The sequence below is a fragment of the Sminthopsis crassicaudata genome, chromosome 6 (assembly GCF_048593235.1).
Source record: "Sminthopsis crassicaudata isolate SCR6 chromosome 6, ASM4859323v1, whole genome shotgun sequence".
Lineage (NCBI taxonomy): Eukaryota > Metazoa > Chordata > Mammalia > Dasyuromorphia > Dasyuridae > Sminthopsis > Sminthopsis crassicaudata.
The window spans coordinates 159078355-159093113 of record NC_133622.1 but is presented as its reverse complement, the minus strand read 5'-3'; the positions used below and the strand labels follow the sequence as shown (position 1 = coordinate 159093113).

General features: G+C 36.9%; 1 protein-coding gene across 1 annotated transcript in view; it reads left to right on the top strand.

The window, feature by feature from the left end:
* FRAS1 (Fraser extracellular matrix complex subunit 1) overlaps positions 1-14759 on the top strand; it is a 488324-nt gene that overhangs the window by 163861 nt on the left and 309704 nt on the right. The window contains exons 7-10 of the mRNA XM_074276760.1: positions 720-803; positions 4241-4342; positions 4641-4832; positions 14372-14461. Coding sequence (XP_074132861.1) covers positions 720-803; positions 4241-4342; positions 4641-4832; positions 14372-14461 — 468 coding nt within the window. The remainder of the gene's footprint in view (positions 1-719; positions 804-4240; positions 4343-4640; positions 4833-14371; positions 14462-14759) is intronic.

The following is a 14759-nucleotide window of genomic DNA, read 5'->3' as shown; positions in this document are numbered from 1 at the left end:
CCATTAGCTATAAATAGGTATATCTATGCAAAATTGTCTTATACATACTTCTACTTATCAGTTCTTTTTCTGTATTCAAATAATATCTTTCTTCATATGTCCTTTATTTTTAATTTTGGTCCTTCTGATAGTCAAAATGACTTAGTTGCTGAAAGTTGTTTTTAAGATAATATTGCTGTTACTCTATACGATGTTTTCTTGGTTTTGTTTCCTTTGCTCTTCATCATTTCATTGAAGTCTTTTTGTATTTTTAAAAGATCATCTTTATTTTTCTTTTTTTCCCCTTCTAATATTCTTTATTTCTTTAATATTTTCTTATTACATTCAAAACAGTTTTAGAGCTTTTGAGTTTTAGATTCTCTCCCTTCTCCCCACCCCCAACCCCTATTAAGAAGCCACACTCATGTGAAGTTATGAAAAACATTTCCATGAAAGTCATGTTGTGAAAGGAAACATAGATAAGATCATGTTTAAAATAAAGGATTAGCCCAGTGGCTTCTGAGTTTTCTCCTATCTCAAAGAACTAGGATCCTGAGATACTATAACTTGATTGTGCTTGTTTTAATAAAAGCTTAGGTTAAAGTGGATAAAGTACTTCCTCTCCCCCTTTTTCACAGTGCTTGGCATGTAGTCAGTACTTAATAAATGCTCATCGACTTGACTGAGATTTTGTTAATTTCTAACTTCTCCTTTGCTGTTTTCCCATCTTGGGTATTTAGGATGAAGAAGCGGCTCGACTTCCTGGGAAATGTTGCCCGCAGTGTCTTCCAAGATCTTGCTCTTCAGCTGGAAAAGTATATCAGGTAATCAGTCTTTGATATACCTGCCAAAGTAGCTAGATATGCATTCTCACACTCTTCCTATGAACCTTCTCTAACCCTTTCCCAGTTCTCTTGGCTGACTTTTTGCAAGAATTAATAACTCCTACTGAAGCAGCTTTTTTACTTTATGGAAACTTTTTTATGGGGAAAAAGTTGCAGGGGATTAGAAATATAAAGGAATGTTCTGGCATGTGGCCCCTAGTTCCATGTGTGAGTAGATGAAATATTTATTGCTCAGATTTTGAATCAGGAAATAAAATATTACTGGGAATAATCACCTTATGAATTGCTTTCCTTATATTTCCTGGGATTTGGGCCAAATATATATGCTTTTGTATATTTCTATCTATGCATATATGGATACAAATATTTATATAGATAATCTAGATACTTAAGTAAATAGTATATCTGTATAGATAAAGCTATATGAAAATTAAGGAAGCAATTGGGTGGCACAGTAGATAGAGTGTTAAACTTGGAATCTTAAATTCATATTTTGAATATTATATCCTATTGCTAGCTGTGTCACCCTGGAAGTCACTTAACTCTCTTTGCCTCAGTTTTCTCATCTGAAAAAGGAGTGGAGAAGGAAATGACAAATCACTCCAGTATTTTTACTAAGAAAACTGGGGTAATGAAGAGTTGGACATAATTGAAAATGATTGAACAACAAAAATATGAAGATAAATATGTACATAAAATCACACATCTTTCTATATATGCATCAGCAGTTTTTAGAGGCCCTATTGCCCTGTCAGTGAAAGTACGTGGAGATGTAGAGGGTATATTTCTTCTGTCTATCCCAGTGCCTTGTATCCTAGTAGGTATTCATAAAATTTTGGTCAAATGAGTTGAATAATGAAAGAATATTCTTTCCCTTGAACATCTGTATAGCTGATAGTATGTGACAAATTTATTAAAATAAATTAATAAGCCAGAGGTTTCCTTTTGTCTGGTACCAGCCCTCAGGGCAGTAGATTAAGAGCTAGATCAATGAAAGCCATTGGGAGGTGTTTTCAGAAATGCTTTTGCTTTGTATGGACATAAAGTATTTTGAAAATGGCTGGTAAGGTAACATCTTCATTTGACTCTTAAATTTTCCTTTGGACATTTGTTTACCATCATTCTAGAAGCTGATGTTACCTCAGCTAACCATTGTATAGAAGCAGCTTCCTTAAAATTTTGTTAAGCAAATATATTTGAGTTAACTATGGTGTAATGAACTGGCTTTGGAATCAGGAAGACTTGGGTTCAAACACTACTTCTTATGTATCTTGACTGTGTGACTGTGTGACAGTAACTTTACCTCTCATTGCCCCCAAGCAACTCCGTTTCAAATCTCTGTGGGTAGAGAGTTCCTGTTTGAAATGCAGTGATAGCTTCCTCTAATTTATTCTCCCTCCATATTAGTGAAATAAAGTAAATTCCTATCCCCAAACATTTTTTATCAGAAGAGGGAACCCCAAAACTCTGAAAAATCCTTAAAGGAGAAAATCTTCCATTCTGCCTCAATGAGGGGACTCCATCCCAAGCACAAACAGTTTCATCTTTGTTATCTGGGTGAGAATGGCTCAGTCCCAAAACCCATTGAATTCAATTCAAATTCTAACCCTGGCTGAAACCCAGCCAGGAGCCAACCTGGGGCTCTACCCACAAGCCCCCTTCAGCTTGTAACCAAAGCTCCCTATTATAAAAGAGCCAGACTGGAGCCCTCTCTTTGCAGAGGGTCTAAACATGCCAACACCCCTCTTGGTACCCTAAAGACTCTCTGCCCACTGGAATGTTTCCAGTGCCCTCTCTTTATCCTCACCTATTTTCTTAACTAGACTTGAACCTTACTTCCAAACCCCGTAATAAACCTCTTTTATCAATCTAGGTTTTCGGGTCTGTAAATTCCTTTACAGGGGACTCTGCGCCACCACTAGACCTCATTTTCATTTGGGTACCCCAAATCTAAACCTCATCATTAGGACATCCAGTGTTTATGCTAGTTAACATTTCCAACAATTTTTGTGTAACTTTGCAAAGGGATTTTGAGTGATATTTTCTTCCACACTCATGACTAGCTTCATTTCCTTAATTCCTCCATGTAGAACAGTCTTTTCTCACCCAAGCAGCTAATTTTGTAGTCACCTACAACTGGAGAGTCAACTGGAGAGATGGGCTGGAGATGCTGTGTCACCTTATAAATGCTTTGGATATTTGGGAGAAATTTTTGCTGAGTTTTGTCTCTTCAGGGACATGAAAGGAAAATAAACAGTGACATTTTCTTGAGAATCTAAATCTTTTAAGTTCTTTTTCTTCCTCCTCCCTTCCTCCTTCCTTTCCTTCCTTTCCTTCCTTTCCCCTTCCCTCTCCTCCTTCCTTCCTTTCCCCTTCCCCTTTCCCTTCCCCTTTCCCTTTTCCTTCCCCTTCCCCTTCCCTTCCATTCCCTCTCCCTTCCCTTCTCTTTCCTCTCCCTTTCCCTTCCCTTCCCTTCCCTTCCCTTCCCTTCCCTTTCTTTTCCTTTCCTTTCCTTTCCTCCCTCCCTCCCTCCCTCCTTCCCTCCCTCCCTCCCTCCCTCCCTCCCTCCCTCCCTCCCTCCCTTCCTTCCTTCCTTCCTTCCTTCCTTCCTTCCTTCCTTCCTTCCTTCCTTCCTTCCTTCCTTCCTTCCTTCCTTCCTTCCTTCCTTCCTTCCTTCCTTCCTTCCTTCCTTCCTTCCTTCCTTCCTTCCTTCCTTCCTTCCTTCTTTCCTTCCTTCCTTCTTTCCTTCCTTCCTTTTTCTTTCCTTCTATTTATTTATATATCTACTTCTCATCTGTATCTGTGAATGCATATATGCATATCTATTATCTATATATATCCTTTCTCTCTTTATCATCCTGATAATCTTTCTATATCTATGTAGGTATCTATCTGTTTCTATTCATTTGTCATCTATATCTACCCATCTATCCATTTATCTGTCTATCTTTGTGTGTGTATCTCTCTATCTCTCTATTTATCTATCATCTAGCTCTACGTATCTATCTCTATGTCAATCTATCAGTACATATAGATACATATATATATATGTATGTGCACATACATTTTAATTGATTTTTTTCAATATATATATATATATTTTTCCCCTTTACCCCATGGGACATTCCTTAAAAGTTCTAAAACAACTAGCTAGCACATTACCCAAGTCCAAAAAAATATGCAAGTTTCTGTACCCATAGGTCCCCACTTTTGCCAAGAAGGGAAGGAGGTGCATTTTCTCATTTTTCCCTTGATTGCTCAACATTAAAATATATTTAGGTAAAGGACATTTTGTCTTTGAGAACAAGTTTTGCTTCTGAGGGAGACAGGCTTCTGCCAGGCAGTCCATTGTCCTCTTGGGTTTCCCCTCTGTTTGATGTTTAGCCAATGATTTTCATTTTTCCTCTTTTACACAGGATGGTGAACAATGGACTGAAAATACTTGTACTACATGTATATGCGACAAGGGAGAGACCAGATGTCACAAACATGTGTGTCCTTCTCTCACCTGTGAAAAGGTATTTGAAAGAGCATGTTTTTATCCTGATAATGCTATTAATTTAAGAGATGCTAGGACATAGCCAATATAATCTACAAAGGAGTTAAGAATATCTTTTTTTCATCATCTTGGTGCAGATGTGTTTACTTAGAGATGAGGGGAAAATTGCTTGTGTCAGTTAAACTGGAAATGGGAAATGAGTAGCTTACAATTTTGGTACCTTGGAACATTTTGACAATGTTGATGATTTTGATTCTTCCTCTAACCTCATTTCTTGATCAATGGTTTAAGCTGTGTTCCCTTTCTTATTACTCTAGGGTCAGAACAAAGTACACAATCCCAGAGAATGCTGTGACAAATGCATGTCATCTGCAGGAAACTGCTTATATAATGGGATTCTTAGGTATCATGATGAAATGTGGAAGAGCTCTACTTGTGAATTTTGCACCTGTGATCAAGGTCAGGTGACTTGCCATATTGGAGAGTGTGCCAGTGTGAAATGTACCCAGGTGAGAAACTAAGGTTTTGTTTTTTTACTTTAGGAGTATAAATGACTTTTACAGATAGTAAACATAGAATTTATCTGGGATGGGTTGAGTATGGTTCAACCACAGATATAAGGATGGACTTGTTGAACCTTTAGGGTCCTGTCTATTCCAAGGAATCAATCACTGAGGTTCAGACTAGGCTATTTATTACTTGTTCAGACAAGGTTGAAATAGGCCTAAAATTGTGATGAGCTCCTGGAGAATTTGGTCAGATGAGAAACTTGGGCAAAATACAAGACAGGGTGAGATGATTCTGAAGGGTTACCAGTTAGGTAAAGCAGTCAGACATTATTGCTGTTGCTTGTCCAGATGCATAAATGTGCCGGGCTCAGTTTCTGTTACCATTTTACTTATAGTACCAATAGTGATATGGTGGCAGAGAAAGAAATCATCCCCCCCCAGGAGGAAAAAAGAGTCTCTGACAAAAAATTAGGTAAAAAAGGTCAGAACACATTGGGACTATTACCTCCCTTTTGTTCCTCATTGTGTTTCATCCAGTCAAGGTATAGGTGGACAGACCATCACATGAGCAATGGTGAAAAACTCTAAGAAAGCTATATCCTTCCTGGTGGCAAAGCAGATTCCAGCATGTCCCAGAAGGCCAGCCTATTTTATATCATGGGAAAGTCCTATGATAAGATTCCCAATAATAAGGCATCTGTGCCCTGCAATATCAGAAGCAACTCAGCACTTTCTTTCTCTACTGGCTTATTATTTTTTTAAATTAAAACTTTTTATTTTCAAAATATATGCATGGATAATTTTTCAACATTAACCCTTGCAAAACCTTGTGTTCCAATCCCTCCCTTTCCCCATCCTCTCTCCTAGATGGCAAGTAAACCAATGTATGTTAAACATAGTAGAAATATATGTTAAATCCAATATATGCATACATATTATACAGTTATATTGCTGCATAATAAAAATAAAATCAAACAGGAAAAAATGAGAAAAAAATAAACTGAAAGCAAACAGCAACAAAAAAAGTGAAAATGCTATGTTGTGAACCACACTCAGTCCCCATATTCCTCTCTCTGGGTGTAGATGGCTCTCTTCATCACAAGGTCATTGGGATTAGTCTGAATCATCTCATTGTTGAAGAAAGCCACTTCTATCAGAATTGATCATCGTATAATCTTATGTTGCCATTTATAATGATCTCCTGGTTCTGCTAATTTCACTTAGCATCAATTCATATAAGCCTCTCCAGGGCTTTCTGAAATTAGCCTACTAATTGTTTCTTATAGAACAATAATATTCCATATCATTCATATGCTATAACTTATTCAGCCATTCTCCAACTGATGGGCATCAGTTTCTATTCAGATTCTAATTTCTTGTTCTGGTTAATTTTTAAAGCAGAGTTAGGGGCAGCTAGGTGGTGCAGTGGATAGAGCACCAGTCTTGAATTCAGGAGGACCCGAGTTCAAATCTGGTCTCAGACACTTAACACTTTCCTAGCTGTGTGACCCTGGGCAAGTCACTTAACCCCAGCCTCAGATAGGGAAAAAAAAAAAACCAAAGAATTTTTAAAGCAGAGTTTTTAACAGAGTTCTTGAGTACTTGCCTAACTCAGAACACTTCTTATTCTTAATCATGTAAGCAAAACTAACCTTAAAATGCATAACATAGCATGATGCTTTTATTTTTCTTCTTAAAATTTACTTTTAACATAAATTCTAAGGGAGAGGAGATAATGATGTTAACTTAGAAAAAAGATTAGTATTCATACTTGTATTATTGAATAGACTATTCACAGCTCAGCTATCTCCTCTTATGAATGATTTCTTCTAGTTGATATCATGTGTCTCCCCTCAATATTATATTTTATTTATATATATATATATATATATATATATATATATATATATAATATAGCTAGCATTTATATAGTGCTTTAAGGTTACAAAGAATTTTTACTAATATTGCTTCACTTAAGATAGCATATTTATATTAATATATTTTATTATATTTAATATATTTCTGTTACCTCAGGTAAGGCAGCTACATGTTGTAATGGGCTGAGCACTGACCCTGCAATCAGAAGGACCTGAGTTTAAGTCCAAACTCAGATATTTACTACTTGTGTGACCCTAGACAAATCACTTCATCACTACCTGCATCAGTTTCCTCATATTCCTGGAGTAATAATAGTACCTCTCAGAGTGGTTGTGAAGAATAAAATACTTTGTAAATCTTTTAAGTGTTGTCTTAAGTTTAAGTGCTAGCTGTCATTAAAATAAAATAAATAGAATAAGTAATAATAAAATTTAAAAAAAATAAATGTATTGAATATATTTAGTATATATTTACATCTCAAAATCTGTTTATATCTCTGGTGTTTAGAACAGAACCTGACCTATAATAAGGGTTTTATAAAAGTTCACTGAATGAAATATTGAATTGATTACAATATTTCAGGAAAAACTATGAGTGACGTGTATCAAAACCAAATTGGATTGATGGGGGGAGAAGGGCATGAATTGAGAGAGGAAATTTCCCTCAGAGAAGTGCTGTTGATTTCCCTGTGGGAGTTTCTGAAGGAGAGAAAGCTTTGTGTGAAGTGGGTAAGAATGGAAGATGGGGGCAAAGGGTTAGGGGGACCATCCTAAGCTCTTCAGCAGATATCCATTTATAGCAGAGAGATTTAATTTTGTTTTATAGAGCAAGTTCTTGTAAGAGGCTTCTTGTAATCCGAGCCACACTCTCCATCTAGTAGAGTACTGACGCAGAAGTCTGGGGCATTCAGGCACTTTTACTATAAATAGCTTTCCTATTTAAGGATTCCTATCTCACCAGGACTGAGTTGGCAATGTTCTCTAGGACTGGAGTGTGTTGTGGCTATAGTCAATTTTTGAGGAATGAGAAGAGCCATGTTGCTTCTTGTTATTGAGGCATAAGCAAATCTCCTTTTTAAAAAGAGATTTTGGTTTCATGCATAGTGGACTTTGCCAATGCTCTCTTCCAAACATATCTGAATAGTTTTCAGGTGTGGTACATGTTTTCTGTAAGATAATTTACATACAAATGGCTCTCCTTTCCACATCACCCATTGTAAAAAACCCTCTAATCACTTCAGGTCAACATTAATTATAATGGTCCATAAGAAAAACTCTTCCCCTCCCCTCCCTGAAACTGCTTTTCAAGACCTCTAAAAACATATATGTTTCACTCATGCCCTTTTAAATAAAGTTCCAAGGTCATAGAATTACAAAATTAAGGTCTTTGTTTATAAAATACATGTATTTTGATTTAGATGATTCATGCAGATGGATAGCAGCACTGGGAAACTAAGTTGATTGTAGTCTGAACAATAGATTCTTTTCTGGTCCTGTCTTTGACCTTGAAGTGGCTTGAAGTGGTTGAACAACAAGAATCAGAGCTGTGGCTGATAGGAATATTGGTTTTTCTTAGTGTTACTTAGGATCAAATTATGTACTTAAAGGTATATAACAATAATGTCTAATTAAATAATAGGTCCAAATTATTATCCCAAATGCATGAATGCATTCGAAACATTCAGAGGAAAATTATGGTAGTTAACAGTCTAATCAGAGCCCTTTGGTAATGGAAATAAGGTCACAAATTCAATTTCTAAACAGTCCTATGAATTTCACTCTATTCCAAGGCTGCAGACTGGACTGATAATTGGGGTCATTTATTTCATTTGTTTCCCAGATGAAGATAAAAGTATATCTGTTTTTTAGTTGGTTTACAGGAATTTGTCTCTCATAGCCATTCATTCCTTCTGGTTATTTTTTTCTCTACTAGTGTTCCTGACATTGCTTTCTCTCAATTATCTTTCTACCTGTCTTGTCAATCCTTCTCCATGCCTCTTTCCTGGATCATCATCCCCATTCTACTCCTAATGTGTGGATATATTCTGTCTTGGACCTTCTCTTCTTTTTCTAACTTTTCTTTGTCAGTTCATCAACAATCATGATCATCTATTATCAGATGCATACAAAATCTATAATTCTATCCACATTTCTCTATTGAACTCTAGTTACACATCACCATCTGTTCACTCTCTTTACCAATGATGTCCCATTGGCTTGTCAGACTTAGTATCTCCCAAATAGAAGCTAATCTTTCTCATTTCCTTATTTCATTTGAGCACAGACCCATACTTCCAGTTATCTCACATCCTTGAACACCCTATACACCATGTTTTACTTCATAGCAAACTAATTGCCAAGGTTCTTTTCCTTAAGATTCTTCTATGGCTTCCTCTTTAAAAGTCTAGCATTTAAAAAACCTTTCATCAGCAGGCTCTAATCTACCTTTCTAAGCATATTCAGTCAATGAATTAATAAGTATTTATAAAGCACCAGCTGCATGCCTGTTTTTAGGTTAAATATTAGAAATCAAAATACAAAAGTGAAGATAGTTTGATTTTTTTTTTTAGAAAGCTGAATCCACAAAGTGAATTGACAGATTGGTAAACAAAAAGTGTATTCAAAATAAGCATAGTAGTGATGGGAATACCAACAACCAGCAGAGACAGGAAAGACCTTTCAGGTGGCATTGGAGCTGGACTTTGAAAGAAATGGAGGGTTAGGAGATGTAGAGATGATAAGAGAGACCATTGTAAGTATTTGGGAACAGCCAGTGCAAAGACAAAGGCATTTGGAATATGGGAAGCAGCAAGTAGCTTCATTTTGTTGGAGTAGTCAGTTAACAAACATTTATTGTTTCTTGGGGAGGGCAGGTGAGGGAGCATAGAGTAGTGACCGGGTTGTTGTTGAATTATTTCAATCATGTCCAACTCTTTGTGATCACATTTTTAGTTTTCTTGGCCAAGATACTAGATTTCTTTCTCCAGCTCATTTTACAGAGGAGGAAACTGAGACAAATAAGATTAAGTAACTTGCTCAGGATCACACAGCTAGTCGGTGTCAGAGGCCAGATAGAACTGACAAAGATGAATTTTTCTGATCTAAGCTTAGTGCTATCCACTCAGCCATCTAGCTGCTAATGTGAAGGGTACACATTCAGTTTTGAATGTGTAATCAGCCTGGAAAGATAGACTGGGTGCACAGTCATGTAGGGCTCCAAATAGAGAAATTTATCCTAAAGACATCAGGGAATTATTGATGCTTCTTGAACAGAGGAGTAATGAAAAGGAACTCATTTGTATACTTTGGAAATATTAATAAGATGACTCGGTGGAGGATGGATTGCAGAGAAGAGAGGTCCAGAAGGAAGGGATATTTGACAGTGTCAGAGATGTTCAGAAGAATATTGTTCGTCCCTTATTCTCAAGGGGAACCAATGACATCAGGAGGGTGCAAGTGAATTGAATTTAAGTGAGACAGAGCTATGCAAAGTCTGCAGCCTCATTCTCTCCCCCAGAGGCATCTGAGTTCATTGGGAAGACATAGGTCACAACTGGTGATGGCTCCCTTCAGATGGATGACTTGAAAAAGGCCATTGTCATTTTCAATAAAGAGCAGTTTCTGTGAAGTGGTGAGGATGGAAGGCAGATTGCAAGGGCTTAAGAAGTCCATAAAGAGCATTTATTAAATGTTTATCCTGTGCTTAGATACTGTGCTATATATGCATTGGAGAGATAAGGAAAGGCAAAAACATGATTCCCACTTTCAAAGTGCTCATATTCTAGTGGGAGAGACAACATATAAATAACTACATACAAGACATATGCAGTGTATATGGAAAGTTGTAATGTGCTCTCCTGGCAGTTACAATTACTAGTCTGTCCTAGGCCCAACAGAGTACCTTTGATCACTGACCTTTGCAGTGTGAACTCTACCCGGCTCGCCTCCTCTGAGGCCTTCAAAGGTCTCTGGCCACGATCTTTTGAATCTATAGCTTAATAACCAGTAGCGCGCTCAAGAACAGCCACGTGTAATCTTAAAAGCCTTTATTATACCTACTCACATAATGCCCTGACTGATGCCCTGACTTGTTGGTTCCCGAGTGAACACCTGGTCAGAAGACCCACGTGTTCACTACCAAAACCCTTACCTCTTTTGGCTATCCATCTTGGCTTGGCCACCCAGGCTAGGGAGCCAGGGTGAAGAGAGCGACTGCTGCCTGCAGTGGGCTTATAAAGGGCCTGTGAGGTCACACACACAGCCAATCAGCGAGAGAGTCACCCATTACGAAGCTATCTCAAAATGGACAGGATCCCACCCAAGGGCAGTCCTAATATCCACAGAAATTACTTCCTGGGGGGACTCAAATCTCCCAATGCACTGTGTCTGCCCATTTAAAGGGCCCTTACAATTCCCTTCTCTTGTTTTGCGGGAACCGCATCCTTACAGAAAGTATTCTTAAAAAGAATGAATTAGTGACAAAAACTCTTTTGGGGGAAGATGGGATTTGAGCTGAGTCTTATTTTCAAGTTAGAACTTTTTATTATCAAAATATATACATGGATAATTTTCAATATTCACTCTTTCAAAATCTTGTGTTCTAAAATTTTCTCTCTCTTCTCCCTATCCCCTCCTCTAGATGGTATTTCAATAGGTGTTAAACATGTGCAATTCTTCTATATATATTTCCACAAATATCATGCTACACAAGAAAACTCAGATCAAAAAGGAAAAGAACGATAAAGAAAACAAAATGCAAGCAAATAACAAAAAGAGTAAACATTATGTTGTGATCCCCACTCTGTTCCCACAGTCCTCTCTCTGGATACAGATGCCTCTCTTTATCACAACCATTGGAACTGGCTTGGAATCATCTCATTGTTGAATAGAGCCATGTCCATCAGAATTGATCATCACATAATCTTGCTGTTGCCATGTACAATTTGATCTGAGTCTTAAGGAAACCAGGGGAGTAGTTAGGAGGCAGAGATGAGGAGGAAGGCAGTTTTATATATGGGGGCAGTCAGTTAAAATGTATGGAATGGGGAGATGGAGCACCAAGTAATTTAAGCCATTGTAGTTACACTGAGGTGTGTATGGAGACTGAAAAGGTAGGAAGATTTAGGTTGTGTAGGACTTGAAATGCCAAACAAAATTTTTTTATAGGGCCTTAGGGAAAATTGGGAGCTACTGGAATTGAACCTATTGAGTTGTTTATTGAAGCTGGTGTGGTGAAATGTGAGTATGAGGAAGCTCATTAGAAGATAGATTATAGCAGGGAGAGAGTTGAGACAGAAGACTACACAGGTACATCTACTTCCTAACTTCTTATTCATTTCTAAACTCTCAGTTGTCTGGTCTCCAACCTCATCACTCAACTAAAATTGTGACCTCTTATTTGCCAAATCTATGTATGTGATATGTATATTGAAGGCTCCTATGTCAAGAGCTACAAATGAGCAGATGCAAGGTAATCTGGCACGTGAGGCTAATTACCGATTGGACAATTCTCTATTAACATGTTTGGAGGATGACCCTACTTAACTATTCTATGCTGGCTCGATCAGTGGGTGTGGACAAAGAAGGGGAAGTGATATCAATGGGGGGAGTAGGAGGAAGAGGGTCATACTTTGGTGGTAGAGGGAGAGAGAGAATGGAGGTATGGAGATTCCTATATCTAATCCCCTGAGAGCCACCCCAAATGACCAAGAATAAAGACTTTTGCTTATCCTGACTCTGGCTGATTCTAAGACCCTGGATGGGTCTCAACATTTGGCGTCCAAGGTGGGGCTGGAGCTGAGGACAGGGGAGAATCTTTTCCTAACACTCCTAGTTTGTAGGTAGGAGTTATGGTAGAGAGAAAGAACATGACTCGTGCACAGACGTCATTGACCAAAGAAGAATGTATTGGGGTTTGATAGATAATGGCTGTTGGGACCCAAATTAAATTATATATTTTGAGCATGAACCTCAAAGGTAGAAAGATAAAGGTAGAGGGGAATATAGGAGGGAAGGAAGGTGAAGACAAGGAGAAGAGACAGGTTTTTGTAGGAGTTCACTGTGTGAAAAGGAAGCCGGATATGGTATGGGTATTTTTTGGTCAGATAAAAGGTTTTTTAAGCTTTGTGAAAATCTGAGAGATGTTTGCTAGCAGCAGGAAACAGGCTAATAGATAAAGTCTGATTCAGAATTAGGATGTCCTAGAAACATGCAGCCTGAAAACATGGGAGCAGGTACTATTATGTGTATTAATTTTAAATTTATTTAATATTTAATTTTTTTCAGTTATATGTAAAACAATTTTTTACATTTGTTTTTAAAACTGAGCTCCAGAGTCTCATCCTTCTTCCCTCTCCACTTCATTGAGAAGACACATGTGAAGTTATGCAAAACAATTTCATAAATCTTATGTTGTAAAGAAAACATAGATTCTCCCCCCCCCCCCAAAAAAAAAAAAGCAACCTCAAGAAAAAAAATTTTTTTAAAGTATTTTTCAATCTGCATTCAGGCACAATCAGTTCCCTCTCTAGGTATGAACAGTAGTTTTCATCATGAGTCCTTCAGGGAAGTCTTGAATCATTGTATTGCTGAGAATAGCTAAGACATTCGTAGCTGATCACCTTACAATATTGCTGTTTCTTTGTACACAGTACATTTTACTTTGCATGAGCTCATGGAAGTCTTTCCATGCTTTTTTTGAAAGCACCTTGCTCATCATTTCTTATAGCACAATCGTATTCCATCATAATCACATACCACGATTTATTCAATCATTCCTCAATTAGTGGTCATTCCCTCAATTTCAAATTCTTTGTCTTGAATAAAGAGCTGTTTTAAATATTATTGTACATGTAGGTTCTTTTCCTTTTTTAAAAATTTTTTTGGGATGGATATCCAGCAGAGGTCTTGTTAGGTCAAAGAACATATGTGATTTCATAGCCCTTTGGGCATAGTTACCAATTGATTAACAGAATCTGTGAATCAGTTTACGACTAGTGGGTATGTACTAGTAGATGTTGGTGAGAATAGTCATTTCAACATCTGGAATTGGTCTAGAGGAAGATGCTCAAGTGATCTGAAAGATAGAATCACATCCTCTCATTTGTATCTACACTGTCTTTTGATCTCTTCCCAGGACACACCATCTTTGTGTCTATTCAGACTGTTATTTGTGCTTAGAATGCTTTTTCTCTGCATTCCCAGATTGCCTTCAGGTCTCAACTCAGCTGACACCATTCCTGATCTCTACAGTTGTTTCACATATCTGTAGAAATTACTTTAAATGTCCTTTGTATTGAATTGTCCTTATACTTCACTGAAGATAGAGGTCATTTCATTTTGTCCCTATATATGCAGAGCCTGATATGTTTTGTTCATCATAGACCTGTAATAAAAAACAAAAACCAAAAAATTTCTTTTCAAATGAATGAGTGAATATATAAGCACAAATCTTACTTTTGGTACCAATGAACATTTCCCAGTGTAAATTGTGGATATAGTATATCGCTTTTAAATAGGAAAAGTGGCCAAAGTCCAGTCAAATGGATCATGGAAAAAATTCAGATATGTAGTAATTTGTTCAAATCAAGTAACCAATTTGCTTCTCTTGTTTGCCACTGAATTATTATTTTGATAAGTATCTCATTTTCCTTCTCTTTATAGGACGAAGAATTAATTCACTTAGATGGAAAATGCTGTCCTGAATGTGTTTCAAGACGTCAACACTGTCTTTATGAAGAACAAATAAAAGATGTGAGTATGAGAACAAAACTGAGAATTGATTTTATCCCCAATATTTATAGAAATAATTTAATTAAAAATGACAGTGATCATTATTTAACAGTGGGAAAAACTATTTAAATTTTATTTTTCTACTTATTTATTATATTTTATTGCGCAAGAGGAAAAAAACCAAAAAGATATTTAATTTTTCCAAATATTTATTGATTCCATTATATCACCTTTCTCCTAGTAAGGTGGGTTTTTCTGGCACACTTGATAAATTAAATGATATTTATTAGTTAAGATTTAGCTAGCATCAAAAAATGTT